This window comes from Gavia stellata, chromosome Z (assembly GCF_030936135.1).
Source record: "Gavia stellata isolate bGavSte3 chromosome Z, bGavSte3.hap2, whole genome shotgun sequence".
Classification (NCBI taxonomy): Eukaryota; Metazoa; Chordata; class Aves; order Gaviiformes; family Gaviidae; genus Gavia; species Gavia stellata.
In genome coordinates this window covers 19,717,773-19,740,862 of record NC_082637.1, presented here as the reverse complement: position 1 = coordinate 19,740,862, position 23,090 = coordinate 19,717,773, and the positions used below count along the sequence as shown (strand labels likewise).

General features: G+C 37.0%; 1 protein-coding gene across 2 annotated transcripts in view; it reads left to right on the top strand.

Annotated features, from left to right (window-relative positions):
* The window catches only part of ARL15 (ADP ribosylation factor like GTPase 15), a 219,976-nt gene extending 198,592 nt beyond the window's left edge, over window positions 1-21,384 (top strand). For both annotated transcript variants that reach the window (XM_059833588.1, XM_059833587.1), the window contains exon 5: window positions 17,558-21,384. In XM_059833588.1, coding sequence (XP_059689571.1) covers window positions 17,558-17,710 — 153 coding nt within the window. In that variant the 3' untranslated portion in view covers window positions 17,711-21,384. The remainder of the gene's footprint in view (window positions 1-17,557) is intronic.
* Window positions 21,385-23,090: the final 1,706 nt, after the last annotated feature.

The window sequence follows — 23,090 nt, the reverse complement described above, 5'->3', positions numbered from 1 at the left end:
TGCTACAGTGAAGTCTGAATAGTAAATGAAGCAGACTGAGCCCATGGCCAGTGAATGCAAAGAAAATTTGCCCCCCTTGTTGCAGCTGGCCAGTCAAAGCAAAGGAGGTGATCCGTTACCCCTGGAGTCTGGAGTAAACTTTTTCCTGTTGGACTGCTGCAGATATGCCAAGTTCTCATCCTTCATCCTAGATATTCGGTTGCCACTGGGAGCCAAAGGTGGGCTGGCAGCTACCCAAGTGAAAGCTCTACCCTGCACATGTATTTCAGACAAGTTCAGTCACAAGTTTGCTGTGACTTTGACTCTGAACTTAAATCAGAAAGGAAGTGACAGGGCTTTCTGGGAAAGCCTGATCAAGAAGCGAGGCATAACTGTACAGCTGCAATACATCAATACTCTGCATACAATTTAATTATCATAATCTGTAGCAACAACCATTTTTTTGTTTGAAAGCTGATGTCAAAAAATCAGTTTCTCAGTCACCGGAACAAAACAAAGCAGACTTTCCAAAACCCAGAATATAATGAAGTTACTGAAAATTAATTGTCACGCAATTAGATGTGGGGTACTTTTGCAGTACAGACAACTCTGAAAAGTGGGGCACTCCTAAGGGTGAAGAAGAGCAGTCACACTAGTGCTGTCAAGCATCTCAGCTGTGTATGGCTGTAGGGCGAGTTTCGAAAGCACAGGTGTCACTATGTCCAGTTGCAGGTTGGCCATAGTTAGCAACTGGCCTAGCTGCTTACTTGCCGTTAAAATCTATGCCTTTGTTGTTAATTCTGAATAGGGTCAGTAAGTTGTTTGGGTCTGTCAGACCAGGTTCTGCTCTTAGCGGTAACATTCATGAACTGGAACTTTGTAAATGTCATGGGAGAGTGCTGCTGTCCAGACTCCTGCCCCTCTGCTAACTTGCAGGTCCATCCTAGGGAGCGACCCACTGTTAGTTTTCCAAAGGGACAGATTTCTTGTCTACTGTTCTATAGTTTCAGAAATTGTATTTGTACCAGTCTAATGGATATGTTAAATTGTCTCCATTTCATGGATTTGTAATAGCAAATGTGCTCTAATGCATTTTTAAATACTTGATGAAAATTAAAATATTAATTTGAGATTATCTTTTGGGAAGCAGATGAAACTAGGACAGGAATAATCAAACATTAATTAGTGACGAAGATTTTACCGATAAGCTGTCTGCTGAACATGTTATACTGCAGATGTGGGACAGGGAAAATAAAACTTCCCTTTCCGTAACTTTAACTCCGAAACAGGTAAACTGTACCTAAATCACTTGCCATATAGTCCTTAAGTGTAAGCTGCAGGTGAGCTTCCCAAAGCAAATCCCACCTTCCTGTGAACTGTGTTTTTGAGAATTGGAGGAAACCTCCTTATCAACATTGAATTAACACACAGATGCAAAATGCTTGGGGTTTTTTGTTTGTTTGTTTGGTTTTTGTGGTACTGCTTTAAAGATTAGACACCTTTTCATTGTCTTACTTGTGTACAGAAACACAGTAGTTCAAGATTTATTTAGTACACATCTGACATTATAGCACTGTAAAACTGAGTAGTTTATAGGGGGTGGTAGTCTCTTTTATGGTAAAGGTTGGTGGCAAACTCCCTTTTATTGCAAATACTGACAACAAATTTTACTTTTGGGGTTACCACCTTATCAATTCCCTTTGCTTTCACCTCAACTTTCCTGCTGTTGGTAGTTGGCTGTCAGTGCAGCTCTACACTCATGGTGGTTTGCAAAAATCATCTGAGGAAAGATAGTGTGTTTTGCTTGACATGTACATGAGGAATCATAGTACACATACATTTCCAAGACTTTCAAGAAGTTAGAGTGTAAATGTCAAGTAGGAAGATTTTCTCTTGAGCAAAAAATCACCTGCTGTCTAGTAGGACAGCCACATAAGCCACGTAAAAAGCATTCAAGTATGAGCAATTTGGCTAAACCAGTGACAAAGAATTTAAAGTGTTTTCTGAACTGAAAACTGTTGTACTGGATAGCCAGAGAGCTGAGCCATCCCCAGGTGGACTTGGAAGCATCCAACCCAAATATGAAAAGGAGAGTTAGCTTCCAAAATAAATTATTAGGAGTAGACGTTTGTAGTAGACAAAGCCAAATATGTTTTCCCTCTTCTGCTTTTATATCAACAGATGATGGAAGTTACTTAGTTTATACTGAAAATGTTGGAATGTGATAGTTGAGCAGAGTTGTCACACCTGTGTTATGCTTTCCTGGTCGTCTAGACATTCCAGCCTCCGTTCATTCCTGCAGATCTGAATCCATCACCTGTGCTTAATACTTATGTCTGTTGAAAAAAGTAAATCCTCCTCCAAATGGTGTGTCATGTACATGCTCTTCTAACTTCAAACAGGCCTTTAATTCTCTTGGGTTATGTGAAGTATATTGGTGTCAAGATAGAAAGATTACTTTAAAGGAACCAGGTGTTCATTCTCTGAGATTTTTTTTTTTTTATAGACTTACCCATAGATCTCCTGCTGTTTTCAGCTACATCAGAGTGAGGAAGCGTGTGTTTTTGACTATGGTACTGCAAGCTTTTCAAACATATCTATGAAGGATGCTATCCAATTTGCTGTAATGATTGTCCATTTATATGTCCTTCTTTGTTGCAATATGGCTTGCAACAGCTAACTCAGTTTTCCTCTCTTGAAAATTAATCTTATTCCAACTTCAAAATGATAAATTTATTCTTTGTACTTGAGACACTGATACCACAGTTCACTCCTCTTTTCCATACCTCAGTCATCTGTCATCTTCCCAAAGCTTCAAAAGTCTCAAGAGAGTACAATGCACATCAGATGTGAGAAGAGTGCTGTCTCAGTAAGATTGACCTGATCAGGAAAATTCCCTTCTTCTTTTCTTCTCCTCCCCTTTCACCCAAAATGACTCCTTCAGGAAACATCCAATCCTTCTGTAGCTCAGTGGATCAAAGTGCTGTATTGTTGGATCTTAATCGCATATGAATGGCTCCAGAAGGGATCAGAGCTCTCTTTGTTCATTAGAGGCTTCTAGGCCAAAACCAGTGCCAGCAGCCATAAAGGAAATATGTAAACCTCTATTTGGTCATTCAGTGAACCGTGTCACTCTAGGCTTGACCTCCACTTCTTTACACAAACTTCCTTCTGCAGGAAGGTGGCCTAGATCATGGTCCTAAAATATATTAATGCTAGCAATTGTACAGAGAGGGATTTCTTTTTTCTCCTGTTTGATGTCCCTCTACTAATTTTCTCTTTGCAGTTTCCTGCTTCTGAATATCCTCAGCTTTAAATACAAACTAGCATTCAAAATGTTCCAGATTTACCTGCATCAGATAGAGGCATGGTCTATATCACTGTGATATCACAGTGTCTTGCAATCTGTAGTGTTTTTTAAAAAAAACATAAATAAATAAAAAATCCCACAAACCGCTGTTAGCTGGGAGAGGTGTTGTTGCCCTCTGCTCTCCCCTCTGATTTGGAAGGGTGCCTGTTGTTAGGTTAGTAGCATGCAGCCAAGCCCAGTGCACTATGGAGAGGTCTGAACAGTAGCTGTTTCTACTGGTATAAAGAGATAGCTTTAATATATGTTTGAATGGGCAATGAGTAATTGAATTAAATAGTACTATTCCCTCACAAAGAATACGTATAAGAAGGAATCTAGAAGCTTTTTGAATTGTGACTGGTATGTTATTTCCAACAGACAACTCCTGTTTTACTTACTCTCTCTCCTTTCTCCTCACTTTTCCATGCAGTCGATTGTTCACTGGTATATATTGTTCAGTTTGCACAGGTGTGTGATTACAAATGAACGTGAGTCTTAACTTGCAGTGGTAAGAATGTACTATGCATAAGTACATGCCAATATCAAAGTATAAGACCATAGATGTTTTTTTCTTTCTGTAAAATGGGTTTCTGTTGCACTGGATGTGTACGTATCTCTGCAGTTTGGGACTGGTAATAGGTAGGTGAACTGTTCATGAAAAAAAATTACTTGACCAGTGTTTTTACTTCTTTATTAGCCCATCAAGATGTTGGGAGTGCTTAATGAGGTGAAACAGTATTGGATATGACATTAACAAGGCATTGTATTTCTCCTCTTGCTGCAGTTGGGCATTTTTGTGCAGCCATTTTAATGATAATGTCACTTTACCTTTTTATATGATACAAACTGGGATATTCTTCTTGGGAGCAGACTAACGTGTAGTTGATAGCTAAAGTGCAATCCTGTATCTTATATTGTATCAAGCATGAGTAAATTGTATAACTGATAATAAACTTATTGTCATCTCTGAATGTTAGTAGTGAAAGGAAGATAGAAAATGAGAAATTGCATGTCATCCAGGGTATTTGTGCACAAACACAAGTGGTGTTGTTTATTGGGTTTTCTGTCTGTTACTGCCATGCTTTAAAATGTCACACAGTGAAGAAGGAGAACCAAACAACTTAGCTAATCAATCATATACTGTGGATAATGAAAAGCAAATAATTGAACTGTTCATGTTTACCCTTTAGGTTAGAAAATTCATTGTGCAAATTAAATGACTGAGTGTGTTCACAGAAATAAGGATTGGTTTATATATGACTTGTGAGTGTACAGGCTATATTAGTAGAACAATATAACTTCAAATATAGTTTCATTGGCTTTTTATCGTCATATACTGTATTCATAAATGCAGACAAGGCTAAAAGGGAAGGAACTTAGTGTTTTAACTAACACTTGGAGTAAAATCCACAAAGTTCACATGTTAACCTTTAATAAAAAATGGAATATACAAATCGTACTAGACGTGTTGTGGTGTTGCATGTGTTTTGTATAAAATAAGCAGAACTGCTCTCTCCCCTCCCCCAAGAGTAGCTGAAGATCGAGTCAGATCACCAGCCAGTGGATTTTTTTATAGGATCCAGTTGTACTTGTTTGTCCTGCATTTGAATTTAATCTAAACCCAGTTGATTACATTTATACCTTATTTTTACTGATAGATCCTGTTAATACCTTTTAACTCTTATCAAGGGAACAAATGAACCATTTTTTGTTTCCTGAGACAAATGTCACTGTTTCACCTTGATTTTTCTGAGCATTGTCCACTTTTCAATATACCCTGCTTCAAGCACTGTCAAGTCCATTTGCAGATTTGTGCTTTCTAGTTGGCAAACATCAAGCTGATACACTACCATCTGGGCTGGAATTTTTTTCATTTAATATGATGTAATTTCTGCTGTAATGGATTAGACATCTTTGGAAGCAGGATGTTTTATTGCTTGTAAGTCATCTAAAGCCATTTTATGTGGTTGATCTCTTCACACCTCTCTCTACTTCCCCTCTCCAATTCCTGCTGCACTGCCTGTGGTCTGACTGACATGATGATGACACTGTCCTTTCTATTAATCTGTCTACAGCTGGGCTTATAAAACAGCAGGCTGGTGACACTCTTCACTGGATGTTGAGTAAACTGCTGTGCCATGTGCAAATACTTTTTTATTCAAAGTCTGAGAATTTGATTCTTCTCTAAAACAGTTTTGCAGTAGGCAGCATAGTATCTGTTCCAGCTTTTCTGGAGCAATGTATAAAACACTTTATTTGTTGTATTGATTTTTAAAAAACTATTGTTAGTGCCTCATATTGTAATGAGGTCATTTCCTTTTTTGAGAGGACAACTGGAAATGTTCCATTAGTAGGATTTCAAATTTTAGCTGTTACCAAGTAGACTTTTTTTGGTTTAAGTCATAAAGCATCTGTGAATTATTAGCAACGTACCGTTAGTACACTGATTGATTATAAACCAATAGAACCATTTTCTAGTTATGGAAGCAAACATAAAACATTACTTTGCAAATTCTAGTCTGTTCAGTAACCCTGGCGTGATCTATCTGTCTGTATTTATACAGACATGCTAAACATTCAAATCTAAAATGTTATTGAAGAACATATTTTTAGCTTTGGGGTTCTTTTTTATGTATTCAACTCCATGACCTCCTTGCAATGGTTTCTGCTTTTTCTTTGAAATCTGGATCACTGTAAAGTTGAAAACTGAGTCCCTGAGCTGGAGATTGAGCAATATTCAGTAGCCTGTTGCTAGTTATCCCCTTCTCATGCCACCCGCTGCCTAAAAGGCATAAAAAAATAATAGTACTAAACCTAACTGGAAGTGTCAGGTGTAAAACCATAACATAGTGCTACTTTCAGACTATAGAAAAATAGCAACTCAGATTTATTTTTGGTGCTTATGGCTGAAAGATGTTCTATTTGTTGTTTTATTGTCTTTGTACTACTTTGGAGCTGCACAGGCTGTGGTGGAATAACACTAGATCCTATACCATATATCTTGGCGTAGAAAGGGCAGAATAGTTTAATCATATTAAACCTTTCAATTATGGCCCTACAGATGACTATTTGTTCTTGATGACTTTCTCATTCAAGTAACCCTCGACCTCATAAAATACTAAACTAATACTGAAAACCTACGCTTTATAATGCCAGATTTTTTTCCCATTTTCAGTTTACACAGTTAACTTGTATCAAGTTTAAAAGTAATGCTTTAAAAGAAGCAATTTCATGGTGAATGCATCTAGTCAAACAAGTCATTTAAACAACATCTTAGTCGTGTGTAGCAGACCGTTTTACAAGTAACTGAGAGTTTTACAAGCCTGTGTTTCAGACAGGATAATTGGTTGTTTCTTATATGTGAGTTTGGGACTTAAACTCATTAATTCAATATACAGAACCTTTCCTGGCCTGGTATAGAGTACTTAGTTAAGGTCTTTTTAGCTGTAGTCATACTAATAGTTCATTATCAAGAAGTGATAAAGTGGTGCCAATTTCAAGTATGTTCTCAAAAAGCTAGTGATATACACTATAACCTTTTAGCTTGTCACTAGTAGTCAGCAAACTTATCATGTAGTGATTTCTAATGTAAAGAAAACTCAATTAGTAATTACAAATGTGCAGAATTGAGACTTCTCTTCAACACCAGAATCCCAGAATTCAAAGAGGTGATTATACCTTCATTAGACTACAATTTTGAATAGGTAGGTGACTCTGTAAGGTGAGTGGAGAGTACTTAGAAAAATCTGTTGCATTAAGATATTTTAGTCAACTGATGGTAATCTTCTCATCCTCTTAAAAAATGAATGTCAGCTATATATTTGCTATATATAATTTCATTTCCAGTGAGAAGCTTACCTCAGGTCTAACGCTAGGACCTGTTGGTAAAACTGAGAGTCAGATTCAGAGGTAGAGGGAAGGAGCTGCCTGTCAGCTTGCAGAAGCCAGGTTTCACTTTCTGCTGGAATTGCTTGAGAAGTACCTGCTTTTGTTTTTCATTGATACAATCATGAGAATTGAGGCATCACCAGGACATAATCTTCCTGCCTTCAGGTGCATTTCTTAAGAAATAATCTGGCTTTTCAGTGACACTGTAAAGACACTCCACAGTTGTAGATGTACAAAGGTAAGCCTTAATTCACTTAATCAAAGTAACAATAGCTTTATTACAGATCCTGTTGTTAGCATCTTCAATATTATCATCAGTAGCCCTCCTTCAAGGAGGCCATAAATTTTATAGACACTGTCTGTCTGCCCTGGCATTCTTTGGAGAGAAGTGTGGTTTCTTTGGGTATGGGGTTTTTTTATGTAAAGGTTGATATCCTGCCTGAGATATCAGTGGATCTTTCTTCTTTTATGTATATGTAACTCTTGATCTACTGCCTATTATTTCATATTTTTCCTTGAAGTGTGGGTTGGGATAATGTAGGGCAAGTGGTGTCTTGATGAGGTAAGTGAAGAGTATTCATTACTCTCTTGCTTGTCCCTTCCCATGGGACCTTTTTACTAAAGACTTCTCAGACAGGTAGAACTCCCTGCTGCAACCCACGGTAAGGGAAGGTATAACACCGGAACTTGGAAAAAGAGAGATTCTATCCTATTACCTTTAAGTTCAAGAGTCAAAAGAACCATACAGTTCTTCAGCATCTCATTGTATTCACTCACCTTCTGAAAATCCTTCTGGTCATCCCTGGCTTTTCCAGCATCATTGCTGCAAACCTCTGCAGGTTCACTAATATTGTTTCCCAGTACTGGAAATAGTTCACTTACCTGGCTTAAAACATCCTGTTGCAGTGCAAAGTGCTCCCTTTTTTCCATATCTATGATTGTTTATGCATTTCCTATCATTTTAGAGGTAGTGGCAAATTGGTTTTGCACATGGGTTTTCTCTGTACCCCTGTGTACAGGACTGTGTCTGATTTGAGCTGTGTAATTTTCCTCTTGGTATCCTTGTGTTTTATGAAGGAATCTGGAAACTGTGAGGATCCTTACTCAAGCAAGGTCCTTGTCACAGAGCATGAAGTAGTTCTGCCATATTTCTGGGTGGAGAGTTATTAAATACCAAGAACTGGAGATGAGTCTGGAGCTGCCTGGAATACTAGTTTAAAGCAGTGGCTTGCTGTGCGTTTGGAAGCATTGGCGCTTCCAGAGGCCTGGACCTAGAAAACCCGAAGCACAAATTTGCCTCTTCTAACCATAGGGCAAGGAGGAAATCCTCAGAAACAGCTTCTGCAGAAGTCCCTGGCGCTGGAGGAACTGGGGGGTCACAGAGCCCATGGCATTCTGGCAGCCAGGAACTGAAGCTGGCAGTGGCTGTGTCTCTGGGAGCACTTTTCACTTCAGAAATACTGTATGTTAACTTTTTCCAAAATTGATTTATTTCACAGTTTCTGCTTTCGAACGAGAAATGGCCTCTGTGTGGACTTCGCATAAGTAATAGTACTCCCATCAGCAAAGGACCTGAAAGGAGGTTGAAACCATCGTACATTTATACACTCTGCTCTATGCCTGGTACAGAACAAGTGAAATAGGCATAACTGCTGTCTGAGCTTCTGTGCATGAGAGCATGCATCTCGTAGAACTGCAGCTACTGCTGAATACATGGCTTTTCTTTTGTGTACTGGCTGTTGGCCTGGAACAGTTTCAGCAGTGTAAATGTGGGGAACCAACCACAAAGCCCTTAGAAATCCTGTTCTTTGCTGTTGATACAAGAATACATGTCCATACAGTGTTTTGGTGCTTTGCAGATATGGGTTCAGTATACAGATGTTATTTATTCAAGTGCTAGATTTATGTACATGTTCAGGCAAACACAGATGAATCATCATATATGCACCTCTCCAGAAAATACTGTTTAACTGTTATCTGAACAGAAAACATGCTATTTGCAGAAGGGCTGTAATAACAAGGATTGATCTTTGGACTTCTCATTATTCTAAAGGTTATTTTGACATTCAACATCACAGGTAAACATTTGGGGTTGGTGGTAAAAACAGCACTCGTGTACCTGTGTGTCAGGTTTTCTTACTAGTTGAAACCACAGTCTGTAGTTAAAGCTAGCATATTTTGCTGCTGAAATCAGCGTACTCTTGTTAGTATTATATTCTGAAGTAAACCATGAATATCCACACTCTATCTTTAAAAAAAAATGCTATGAAAACTCTGCAAGGCTCTGAAACATAGCTGCTTAAAGGTCTTGAGTGTTGAGTTTCTACTAGTTATTTGTATTCTTTAAGTTACTTAACTGAAGATGTAACAAGAAACCAAACCTGAGTGAAAGAAGGTAGAGAGGCGATGAGTGGTGGTATAGTAAAAGCTTTTAATAGGCTTCTTGTAAAACTATATGTGCATATGCTCCATTTTATTTTTTTAACAGGTTAGGGCAATGATAGTAATTTAAACAAATTAGCCTCAGTTTAAATTGATCTTAAATTCAATCAGTTATTTTTGGTATATCTTAAAAATATATTTAGATATGCTAATTTTCAGTATTACTCTTTAGGATTTTATATTCTAACACTTTAACTGTAAGTATGCAGCTGTCAGACATTATCTGTTGCAACCCAAAGTACTTCAGAAAATGCAGTGGGTAAGAGAGGAAGCAGTGACTTAAAGGGTTAGTTGTAGTCTTGTATTAAATCTGATGTCTGATTTCCACTTCTGATTAACTCTTTGGAATAAATTAAAGAAATAAAGCTGTAGCTATTAGAGGAAAATATTTTACTGTGCTTTCATTGCACGCATTTTTCTTCTCTGTTCTCATTTCACTTGTCACTCAAGAAGGGATGCTGTTTTGCTCACTCTGGGGTTGGATATTGTGAGCCCTCCACTTGTTAGTCCAGGCCAGCACTGGTTGTATGAATCTTCATCTGGAAGTGTGGTTTCTTCTATATAGATAGGCTGCTGCTGTTCTCATGTTATCTCTGTGTCTTCCAGTTGTAGGAAAAGCACATGCTTATGTAAACAGAATATGCTGGATGAATGAGACATGGAACGCAAAGTATAGGTGTATGTTTTTGGCAGCTACCCGATTCTTACTATTCCTTTTGAACAAACTGAATGTAGCCAAAGAAATCTAATATGCTGTAGTATGTTGTTGTGTGGTAAAGACTTCCATGAAAAGAGCTGAGAGATGCTAGTAGCTCCTCAAAGCCTATCTTTGCTTCCATCCACATACATGCAAATCTCAGCAGTACTTTTGCACCCTCAGCAGTTTTCTGTCCTCACTCTCATCCATCTTATTTATCCCAGACCCATTATAACATGACTGTATGTATCTGTATAAAAAAAAATACTTACCCATTTTAAAAATCTTCCACTCTCTCCATCCTGATAGATGATGCAATATTTTATGTTTTACAGTAAGCACCCTTCTGTATTCATCTTCCAGCTCCCTAGCTCACTCCCCTTTTTCTTGTCTCACACTTGCATTTGCCAGTACTGTGTGTTCTCTGTTTGGAACAGGGTGTCTATGCTGATTTGCCAGGCATCCTATTTCTTCATTCAGAACAGTTAGGTGTCTTCTTTAAATTACATTTCTTTCAGCAATCACTTGCAATCTGAAAAGTGTAGTGTCTTGTGGTCACTGGAGATAACAAGGATGGAAAAGTGCATCTGTTCCACAAAGCACTGTGTAAATTATTTTGTGGAATATGTGTATAAGTGACTGCATTCCTCTTTGTAAAGACTTAGGAGCCAAAACTATCAGCCAGGTCTATTACAAAGCTAAGTACAAAGCTGAATTGGAAGTGTTTCAGGTAATCTTTTGTAAAAAGCAAAATTAAGAAAAAAAAAAAAAGATTGGAAAGCTGTACAAACTAGAAATACTGATTTGTAAAGCATTCACGACTGCCTCTGATGATTTATACAAAAAGGCTTCTGATGGGTTTGAAATCTTGTCTAGAGAAATTGCTTACCCTGCCATCACGCAGAAATACTGAAGGAGAAATTTTTGGGTTTTCTTTTGGTTTTACTTCAGCAGGTTATATTTTAAAAACCAAAAAAAAGCAGCTCGGTTACATAATTCTGATTATCATAACAGATACTTAATGGATTCATTGCAAATTTTTAACATTTCACATACAGACTTTGGATTCAGTGCCACATAAAAGTCAGCTGACAGTGAAATATTTAACTTCAAACAACTAGAATTTAAGAGCATTTCTATGGCTGATAGTGTTGTTTATTCTCAACTAGCATTCCTGAGAATAGCCCTGTGCATGGGTTGCTACAGACCACAGCATATCACCATCCCTTCCCATGAGCTGAGGCACTTTCATTTCCCTCCTTGTTGCATAAGAGGTATTCCATATGAAGTTGATAAATATGAGGTATAGGTGTTTTAGGGGGAGTGCTTATGAGACATAGGTGCATTACTAGGATCTCTCTAGACATGGATGCGATCACTGTTATGAAGAAGCATACGAGCAGACACACATGAAGTATCTTGTCAGGACGATATGAAGTGTCTCTGTAGGAAAAGTAAACGTTAAGAAACTTCTGCTGACAGTTTTGCACATCAGAACAGCTGTTCTGATCAGACAAGAGGTCACTTTTAGCCAGGTGGGGTGTCAGATAAAGAGGTTTCTAGCAGTTTTTTAGGGAAAAACATGAAAGTGTTAACTCAACAGTTAACTACAACAGTGGATTGAGCTAGTGGATTTAAGATGAAGTGGCTACCTATCCATTTCACCCACTCCTATAAATCCCTATACGCGGAACAAGACCAGCAGAAAAGTACATGTAGCAGCGCAAGAGGCTGTGCAGTTTGCAGTCCAGCAGACTAACATAAACTAGAGTGGATTTCAATTTACTTTTTAGCATCAGTGGTGATTTAAGCAATGGGTTCCACTCTATGGTTAGTCGGTCAACATTTGTGGTTTCTGTTTAATTTGCCAGAATTTCCTTTCTTTTGTTTCTCTTTTCCTTTTTTAGACATGACTTCTTTTACCTCTAATACCATCCTTTTCCTTATTGCAACTGTTGAAACCTTTTTTTGTTTCTTTTAAAGTCTTCTGTAGCAGTATAAATATACTCTGAGCCTCTAATTATGGTATTTTTTTCTATGCCACCTGCAAGCATTTTACCTTTTTAGCTGCACAGTTAATTTTCTTTAAGTTACTCATTTTATGTAGTTTCCCTTTTTAAAACTTAATGCTATGTGATGGACTTCTGGCATTTTCTGTTCTCCAAAGACACTGAATTTGTTCATGCCTTGGTCACTGTTATAGGCAGCTCATCTGTTGTTCATGTTCTCAGCAATCAAAATTGCCTCTCTCTCCTGCATTTTGTAAACAGTCACTCCAAAAGGCAGATTTTTATGATGTCTGCAAAAGTAGTCTCAGCATCACAGCTCAATGAAAATTTCACAATGTGAATATGGGGAGCCCCAATCTCCCATTATTACTGCATTTCTTGTTCATGCAGATTTGGGATAGATGAACAAACCTTTCTTGTCGTTATTACACAGATTCAGCAAATTAGGCAATTTTAGTTTAATTCATACCTCCCCCAGTCACCCACATTCAGTAGTGCTTGCTTAATCCTGTAAAAGTTTTACAGACTAGTATTTAGACTAGTGGGGACACTGACATAACTGTGCAGTCTTTGATTAGATATAGTACACATGTGTTGTTCCTTCCCGCCGCCCCCCCCCCTCCCCCCCCCAGTAAAATTGGTAAGTAAAACAGCAATGGATGAAAAAATATTGTATCCATTAAATTCTCCAAATACAGCCTGGTAATGGAAGTGAGTACTTGAATTTTATATTTGTTTACAACAGATTAATCAGAGTGGCTTGGAAGCCTTTTTGTTTTGGTGAAATTTGGTATTAAAATTTTGAATGCAAATGAAAAATAGTACTTGTTTATTTTTCATTCAACAATCAGCTTGTTTTCATGTTGAGTAATAGATCGAAATGACTCTGTATTCTTATATTACAGCATCTAAGTTTTCCTGTACGTCTTATGTTCATGTGTGTTGTGGCTAGATGAGATCCAGTAATAGAACATATAAAAGCTTTCAGCAGGGCCTGGTTACTCAGCTTATGTGTATCAATCCAGTAACATCAGTTCCACTCTGCTATGCTAATTTACACCAGCTGAGGTTCTGGGCACCAATCCTTTTATTGTGTCTTGGCTTTTCTAGCACGTAGGTTAAGCAACATTTGATAACCATATGCTTATTGTATTGTGCTAGTAGAGTAGGACTTAGAAGGTGGAGTGTGGGAAGAGTGGGAATAATTGCAAACGTGTATTGTTAGATTTTATTGACTTCAGAATGTGGCATAAATACAATGTCAGCTTCTCTATAAAACAAGGCCCCCATGTGGAGTCAAGACATACAGTGAGATCCTGTAAAATCGTAGTAAAGAAGTCTTAAAATTGTGTGGATTTAATTGATTATATTTTCTTCTAAGGTTATATCTTAAAAATTTAGCAATCCCGAAGTAAACACTTAAAAATGCAAAGCCAGTATGTAGTTGCATGTCTAACGTGTGAGACATCTGAAGCATGTTTGAGTCTTTATATTTTGCTTCAGCATCCATGAACAGGCAGAAAGCTTTACACCATTTTTATGCAAGAGGCGAAGACAAAAGAGCTTCTTTTAAGAGCTCACCCCTTTTGTGCTAGTGCAATTGAAGGGAGCTGTAAAATAGTTACTGCTGATTATCTGATTATGCAAGAACTACATAGGTGAGTGAGTATTCAGAGAATTTCAGCTTCCTTTGGATATTTTGGTGATTAGTGTGCATTCTCTTAGGAAATCTGGTAGGGAATGAGTGTGAATGATAGTCATCGGGGCAGAAAGCAACTAGAGAAATGAAAGCAGATGAAGAGCTGAGAGCATTCCAGTGGAAAACTCAACTGTATAAACAGTGTTGGGCATCTGATTGTGTCAGTCTATTTTCATGTAGTTGTTTCATCTCTTGCATGTGAAAAAGGGTTCCTTTCTAAGTCTAAAAAAACCTTACTGTTTTTTAGAACTGAATGACATCTTCTGAGTTAAAGGGGGAAAGAAGTTGTAGTAAATTGGAAAATATTTATGTCTCCAAACTTCTTCCTGGAAGTTTCAAAGTCGTAGAGCACACTTGCCAAGCTCTGGGCTTTAGCAAACTCCTTTGTGGTGTGAAGTTTAAATGAGGAAATATAGTAACATACCACAGAGTGTCCCTTGGGTTATGGAAAATCACTTCTGTGCTACTTCTGGTTTAGTTATTTATTATTTGTAAGCCAATTAGTGTTATTTTTCTGTATTTGGATTAGAGACAACTCATCTAGCAAATCTTTTTTTCTCTGTAGGTATGAACAAAATAGCTGTTACTTATGTGAATATAAGCAGTTGTGCTTTCATGCCAATAGCAAAACTTCCCATTTCAAAAGCCTCTGCTTAACGATCACTTTAATTTCAGCATTCATTTAGGCCCTATTATTAATGCAGATACTCTGAACTGTTCCTTAGGTGTGGAAAATGATGACCACACATTGCTGATTTTGTTACATTTTAATTACTTATCTAGAAATAGCAAAAAATAAATTTTAATCAGTGTTGGGCATCCAACTAAATAATTTATCTGCAAAATTTGTTTCACTAAATTGACAGTTGATGCTGTTTTACTGCTGAAATACAAATTCTGTCTTGGCATCTGCAGTCACTGAAATATAGCTTAAAGTCATTGTGGTTTTCTTGGCTAGAAGCTACTTGGTAAGCAATGTCATATTTGCCCACAAACGCACAAGAGTCAGTGCTAGTCTGCTTACTGCCATCATTTCCTTATGAGTGTGTTTCTAGATATTTAATGCTTTTAAACCCAAGTACTGTCCTTACCATGTAATGACCTTTTCCTAATAATTTCTTCATATGGAATAGCCTTAATTCAAGAGGGTATGTAATTGTGGAAAGACTTCAGTGAGCTCAAGGGGCTGATGGCAATAGTCTTCCAGTAGAGGGGGTGTGGTTGACATCCTCTGGGTTGTGGGTCTGAAATATCTCAAATTACTCAGCCATATTTGTCAGCTTAACACCAGCAGGCTGCTCTATCAGCTAGCTGCACTGACACCTTGCTTCGTTATGTTGCTGTGAGGCTTTTACTTCCTCCCCTTATTTAGCAGTCAAGGAGGCTGTTGCTGAAACAGGCAAGAGAGCTTTCTTACTCTGCTTCTCCAGTACTATGAGCGGCACCATTAATTCAATATATTAGTGGGGGTAGATTCAATTTGGTGTCACTTCAGCTGCTGGAGACATGCGATACATCCCTTATAGAGATTAGTATTTCGGTTCTGATCACATATAATGATGCTAACGTATCAGATACTAATACGTCACTGAGATAACAATGCTAAAAAGTAGGTATGCTGATATTAAAATACTGGTTGTTGAAGTCCCGTTCATTTAAACTTTTATGTTTTCTGAAATCTGTTTGAGAGGAAGTGAATGTCAAGTACCACGCTTCATTGTCAAATGTTTGCAAGTTGTTATTGATACAATTCTGCTTTGTTGGAAACAGATTTTAAAAGGTTTCAACTGTATCTTAGCTGGGGAAGCAGACATTCCCATCTCAAAACCACCTTTTTTTTCTGATAGTTGTTTCTAAACACTGTGCTCAAAATTCCTTTCTAAAAAATAAGAAACCCTTCCTGCCACATTGTCACGATTGAATTCTGATTTATGTGAGTTGATAGAACTACAGTCAGTTTCTTCTATTGGAATACATTACTAGATAAACAAAACTTATATAGACACTATAAGAGCTGCATAGAGATGTTGCAGCTTGTTTGGGCTTTTGAAGCCTTTTTTTTTCTTTCTTTTTTTTATTCCCCCCGTACACGGAGCCTTACACAGTGTGGCTCCACTTGCCTGTCTAGGGCCTCTACTGCCTACCACAATACGAGTAACTGTTCCTGTTCTGCATATTTGTGGCACAGTCTGTGATAAAAGAAAATTAAGACTATTTGGCAATAATTACAAGGAACAAGAATGTTCAAACTAAGTCAGGACTAAATATTTCTGCTGGTATGTTGACAATAGCAAGTACTGATGGATATAATTTTGGATGTAAAAACTAAATGTCTATTTTGACAAGTCAAACATGAATAGACTTTTGGATCAAATAGTATTGAATCAAATACTTTCAAAGACTAAAATTTTGATGAAAACAGTAATCCGTGGACCAAAATAACCTGCAGACTGCTGTCTTCTCCTAAAAAGCATTAAAAATATTTTTTGGTATTGTACTTGCTATTTTGAAAAGTGATTGGAGTATACTACTAAATGAAAGTCTTTTCTTTTTCAGTCTTTCTGTGGGTCGGTGTTTCTGCCTTGACAGTTGTTGTAATTAGTGTCAGTGATGATTGGTCTTTCCAAGAAACTGCATCTTCCTTAGTTATTTTGTCAAGGCTTATATTCACCTCAAAACTTGCAACTCTGTATTACATCATATTCTTAAGCATCCTTTCCACATGCTTGCTTCAGAAGTAAAAATGAAATTAGTTTAATTAAAAGGTTTCCTTCTTTATAGGCATTATTAGGTATTTTTAGTAAGCAGCTGAAGTCTTCTGGAACATGCTGGATTTTGAACTAAAATGATTGTAGAAAACCATCATTTCTCACGTATAATACTTACTACTATCCTCATCACATTAATGTGCTAGTCTTCTATGTTTAATCTTAGAAAAACTAACTGATTTTGGAAGAATTTTAGTTTTTCTAGTGTTCTGAAGGTCATTAAGAAACCCTCTGCTATAGCTCACCTTTGACTACAATGTTTAGGATTTGTACATTTTTGACAGCTCATTTGTGAAGTTAGAGTAGTCTGGTGACAAATTCTGCATCTTAAGTGTTTACCAATAAGAGTATGATGAGACAGCTTTAACATTAAAATACAAACATAACCTAAAATTTCTTAGTTACTTTTGCTGGTTTTGCTATGTTTTTGACCACTTGCTTCGTATTCTTTGCTCTTTGCCTTAAGTCCGTATAATTCTTCCCCAGACCTCCCATGCTGTTAAATGGGTAGAATGGTAGCTTCCAAGCAGGTCACTCACCCCTAAAGAAAACACTTTCAGGTCACGTCATATAACCTGTATTATAAGAACAGCTGTGGGTAAGATTCTAAAAATGAGTATCCTAATCTTTTTACATGGGTTTTTTTGATGGTTTGGTTTTTTAGATGAGAGACAGAGAGTTGTCATTATAATATTAATACATTGGTCTCTTTTTTTTTCTTAATAGATAAAAAAATATTTTGAACTTGAGCCACTTGCACGTGGAAAGCGCTGGATTCTTAAACCCTGCTCCTTGGATGATATGGAGGCAGTAAAAGACAGCTTCTCCCTTCTAATAAACTTGCTAGAAGAGAGAGACCTCGAACCTTCAAGAATGTGAAATGCAAGAGAGAAGAGTGGTTCTCCAAGCATCACTGTACCTGCACATTCTGCTCACAGCTTAATTATGGTGTGATATCAAGACTGTCCTGTGATATGTTGTTCATACACAGTTAGTGCAGAATGTCCTTTTGTTAAAATAAATATTCTGTGAATCAGGTACACAACTATTTCCAGTAAAGTTGTCTACACTACTGAAATAGGGAGTTCCTCTTTGTTTACCACTATTTCTGCACACTGCATGTTGCTTTCTTCCGTTGCGATCATCCTTGATAGTAAATTCTACACGCACAAAAATAACATAGTCTATAAAGGAGTAATTCTACCTGCTACCTTGGTTTTTAAAAAAGAACTATGTCTTAAAGATTTGTGAGACTAATTTATATTAGCTTGTTTACTGACACCGCAGTATGGAAAGCACAGCCACTGAGAACCTTAATAAATACCTTAAAGGCAAGCCGTTTCGTGTTAATGCAAAGTTAGTCCTGAAGTTTTACTAAGTGAAAACACAGTTGACAAGTTAGTTGATTCCTCTTTTAAAGTGACTGCATAACCTTGTCAAAGGCAGAAACGTTATTTTGCTGGAAGTTTCCTGAAAGGTAAATTAGCAAACCGATGTGTGCGGATAACAGTATTTGGGAAAAATAAGTGACATAAACAGGTGGTCTAAGTAACAATATTTTTAGAAGATATACAAAAGTTGGATAAAGTAATAATTTTCATTGAAAGTAGTTTTCCATAAGAGAAGCAAAGCAAATGCCTGTTAATTCAGCTCTGCAGGCTTTATTACTGGTTAGAAGTGTGACTGATATTAAATAAGGATTGCTTCCTTTATCACTGACTCATAGAGTACTACTGTTATCGTAACATTGCCAAGGCATCTATACCGTAATTAAGGGCCTTCCATTGTTTGTACTATAAGCTTCTCTTTTCAAGGGTTTATAACTTGTTCTTTCAAACTTCCTCTGGGCTAAATGTTACTTAGAGGACAAAAAAGTATTCATTGGAAACAACATTTGTAATACATTTGGAAAAATCCCATTTGGTTCCAGTAACACAGTGCATATTTCCGCTTTCCAAGTTTTCCCCATTGTAGGTTTGCAGTTTTTTGGCTGCCTTTTGTTGATTTTTTAAAACATTATAAACCGATTTTGTCCATTAAAGAAACATACCAGATCACTGATTCACCATTAAGTCAGTCACAACAGGGTATGTACACATCAGTCGCTGGACTGGTGCACACCTTGAATGTTGTGCCTTGTGCATTCAGCTCCCCTCATGCATGAGTGTCTGCAGACACAAACTGTAGTGATGTGTCAGTGATTCCTCATCGATTCTGTTTGTGTTTTGAAACTCATAACTCCTTTTTTCAGGGCTTTGAGCAACATATCTTTCCATTCTGATAATTTTTTTTTTTTTTAAGTTTGAAGTTTATTGTAGTTTCTCACTAGTTTATTTGGGAATAAGAAAATAGCAAGGATCAGCTTTTAAAGGCTTATAAAAGCCATTTCTCTATTACTTGCTCTATTACTCTTTATTAAACAAAATGTTTTAAGTAGGTTTTTTTGTTTACTTTTCAATTTCCACGGATTTCTTGCATTTCTCCCTCAGAATTATTTCTGCCCAAATGCATGGTCAGATGATCACTATTTTAACTTGCTTCCTATTATCAGAAAGAAGCTGGGAAAACTGGTAAGCTCTGTGTTTGATTTTGTGATAGAATAGGCAGAAAGCCTGAAGGGCATCTCTTCTTGCTTTGTTTTTCTTCTCTTTCCTGCCAGGTCGATCACCTCACTCCTAATACTCTTGGAAATATCCAAGAACTGGAATTGTTCATTTTAAAACACAGAGAGGAGCCCTGTGTTGGTTCGGTTCTCTGCACAGTTTAGATGGACCCAGCTGCCCATCAGTTTCTCTTGTGTGGGTTAAGGAGGCTTCTTTCCCTGGATTTAAAGAGGAACTGGATCTAATTTACAGTTCCAAACTCTCTCTTAGTTGATGTGAGCTTAGAGGCTACAGAGCCCCCAGATTTCCACAAGGTCCCTAGTTTTCTGTCCTGTTTATGGACAACGACAAGTAAGTGGTAGGGCAGAGTGAGAGAATTATTTGTCAGAGAAGGCAGGCAGTTTGGGGTGACAGAGGCATTCAGAGCTTTTACTGCTTTTTCACTGAGCATTAGTTAGAAGAGGAGAGATAAAATTTTTTACTGGTTTTCCCCTTCTTTCCCATATTAAAGTTAATAGACCAAAAGGTGCAGCAAATGAAAATAAGCCCAACTGTATTGCATTCTTAAACACGTACTTATTTGTACTATCAGTGAGTCTCGTTCAAAAACTTTAGAGTTTCCAAGTTACATTTTCGTCTTGATTTCCCAGCTATGCACTGTTGGAAGGTGCTACATGACTAACATGCAAAAGGCCCAAGAAGTCGATGAGAATACGACTTTGGCATATGCCAGTGGCAACTTAGGCTAGGACCTTTTGATGCTTAATGCTTTTTCTTTAGGAAAATGCCAACTGCACAGGAGCAGTGATTTTTTTTTTTCAGAATGATTTTGAATATGCTTTTTCTTACTAATATAGTGATCATTCCTCACCACAGGTTGAAACAATACCTCAACTGCTTAAGGCTAAGACCAACACTTAACTTTACTTTGAATGTAGTTCTTCTGTGGTTTTGTGTTGTGGATGTACTTAATGGATGTGAACCTTTTTACTACTATAAACGCCTTCACCTTTTTATGGAGGAATTAAAAATGTTTATAGCAGCTCACGTCACACTTCCTTGTCTAAAATGCTACCATAGCTCTAGCTATGGTAGAATATGTAAGCACCATGCAGTTTTTGTTCAGATGACCAAACTCAATTGTTTGGGGTTTTTTTGTTTTTTTTTTTAAATCTTTTCACATGTGTTCATCATTTAGGTGAAATAAACTTGGGCACTAGGCTCTACTTTCCATGCAAGTTCATTAAGGAGTGAACATTGTCTTTTTAAAAAAGATATTGTGCTTTGATGTTCTTTAGCCATCTGTTAAATTACTTTGCGTGTGTATGTGTGTGTATGTGTATGTGCCCACATTGGGCTGCTTCTCAGACCTGTGGCTGTCTGCAGTGTCTCAGCCGTCAGAATGAAAACATTATCAATCAGTATCCAACAACAGCTGGTTTTGACAAGCTTCTGTCTGCTGCCTAATGCTTTACAACTTGCCAGTAAGACTTCTTTGTCTACCCGCTCTGAACTGGTAATCTTACTGCTTCCATGTTGTGTCCTGTACTTGTACTTCTAGCATTTGTATGGAAAAAAGTTAAATCTTAGTGGGTTTTGATATTCTTTCTTGCTGTATAATGCTCCATGTGTATCTTAGCTTGCCTCTTCAAATGCGCTATACAAAAATCTGTGATGTATTATTTCATTTAACTTCTTGCATTTCATTATATTTATAGAAGTTGCAGATTTTTGTACCGTATTAGTTAATAGTTGCCTTTTGTAATGGCAATTAATTTATATTACAGAAGTTTGTATCTTTACTGTAGTCAAAAGTATTAGTTAACTGCCATATTATCTTGACTTTATACTAAAAATACAGTATCTATACACAGAAGTTGACCCATTCAAGTGGACAACTTCTGACATGAGGAACTTGTACTGTTTGTGATTTATACATGATTTCCACTATCAAAAAAAAAAAAAAAAAAAAAAATAAACACTGTGTAGAATTGAGTTGCTAAGTATGGATTTCTTGAGTAGTAGCCAGTTTGGGAGTATGGCATATTACCTTGATTTGGAATCTTCGAGGTAAATTATTTACTGCTAGATGAAAACAAATATTACTGTATAATCATTACTAAATTATACATAGTTACACATTTACACACATACATAAGTAAAATAGAAACTTCAAAAAATTGTCTGATTTCCATTTCCACAGCAAAATGTTGTTACTCTGGAAATATATCTGAAAGATATTGCAGATTTATTGGTGGAAAAGAGTTTGGAATAATCTTTATACAATTATTAACATTATGATGTTAAACTGAGGGACATGTTTATACTGGTAGAAATTATTTTTAAATAAAGTGGCATGGCAAAGTACATGTACAAAAAAAAGCTACAGAAGTTGAGTAAAAGAAAATACTATGGGAAGAATAAAAGCTTGCTGAGAAAATGCAATGTTATCCTATCAAACACTGTTTGAGTAGAAGATACTCTCACAACACAAGTTGTAACAGCTGATGGAAGTACAGCACTGCTGAGCCAAACTGGGTTTGCTGATTCAGCTACTGAGGTATGCTTTTTTCATTTTATTATTTTTAAATCTGCCTCTTGCCAAAACTAGGATGGAAATGAAAGATTTGTAAACTCGGAATATTTTTTTAATTCTTTTGTTTCATATAAATAGGAACTGAAAATCTGCTAATCATGCCTCATTTGATAGCTCTTGAAAGAATTTTCATTAGCTCATTAGCCCTTTGACCTAATAGTTCAAACAAATAAAAGCATCTGTTTGTGTCAGCTGTAGGGTTAGTCATCCAGGGCCTGGGTTAACACAAGGATGAGAGAGAGTCCCATATCCTACATGAAAACAAAAACCATACCTTTTTCAGTATCTGCAGTAGAAAGGACCCCTGAAATCAAGTAGGGCTGCTGAATTCTGTTAGGTGAAGAGACTGAAAAAGATCATTATCCTTTTCAATTCTCAGCCCTCATAGGTGAACTGACTAACTTCAGTGTGTTGGTTGGACTGAAGATCAGGTCTAATTTAACTAGTTCTGAGACATTTATGCTTCATGCTAGCTCCTTATAATGTATTTTAGCTTTTATGACAGCTATATTTAGAGAAGCCAAAGTATGTTGCATATATTGCTTGTTCATTCACCAGGTTTCATAGGAAAATGTAGTACGTGGTATTCTGGTGGGTTTTGATGGAATATGTTCAGAACAGCCTTGTTTGTGGAGTGTATATTTGTGCATCAAGCATGTTCAGCACTTCCATTTATGATATCTTAAATATGTCTTAATTTTTTAACCGCTGAAACTCTCTAGAAAAGGCAGATGTTCAAATGGGAATATTTGTGCTAACAGTAGTCTGTGCAGCTTCAGTTATCTGTGGCAATAAGGTGGGGAGAACATAAGAGAGCTATTTTAATCATCTGGTTGTCAGGTTAACAGTAAACCAAACAAAAGTGTTTCGCACTGTGCTGGTTTGGGGTGATTATGGAAAATGAAGAGTTGAGGGTGTGAAGAGGAAAAATCACATAATCCATGCCCAGCTATACTGTTATTATGGGAATAGAGGGACTCGTTGCCTGAAAATAGCCTGGTTTTGGTAAAGACCGTATTTTTAATGAAAAGCTGTTTTATAGTTAATTTCTAAGCACAGA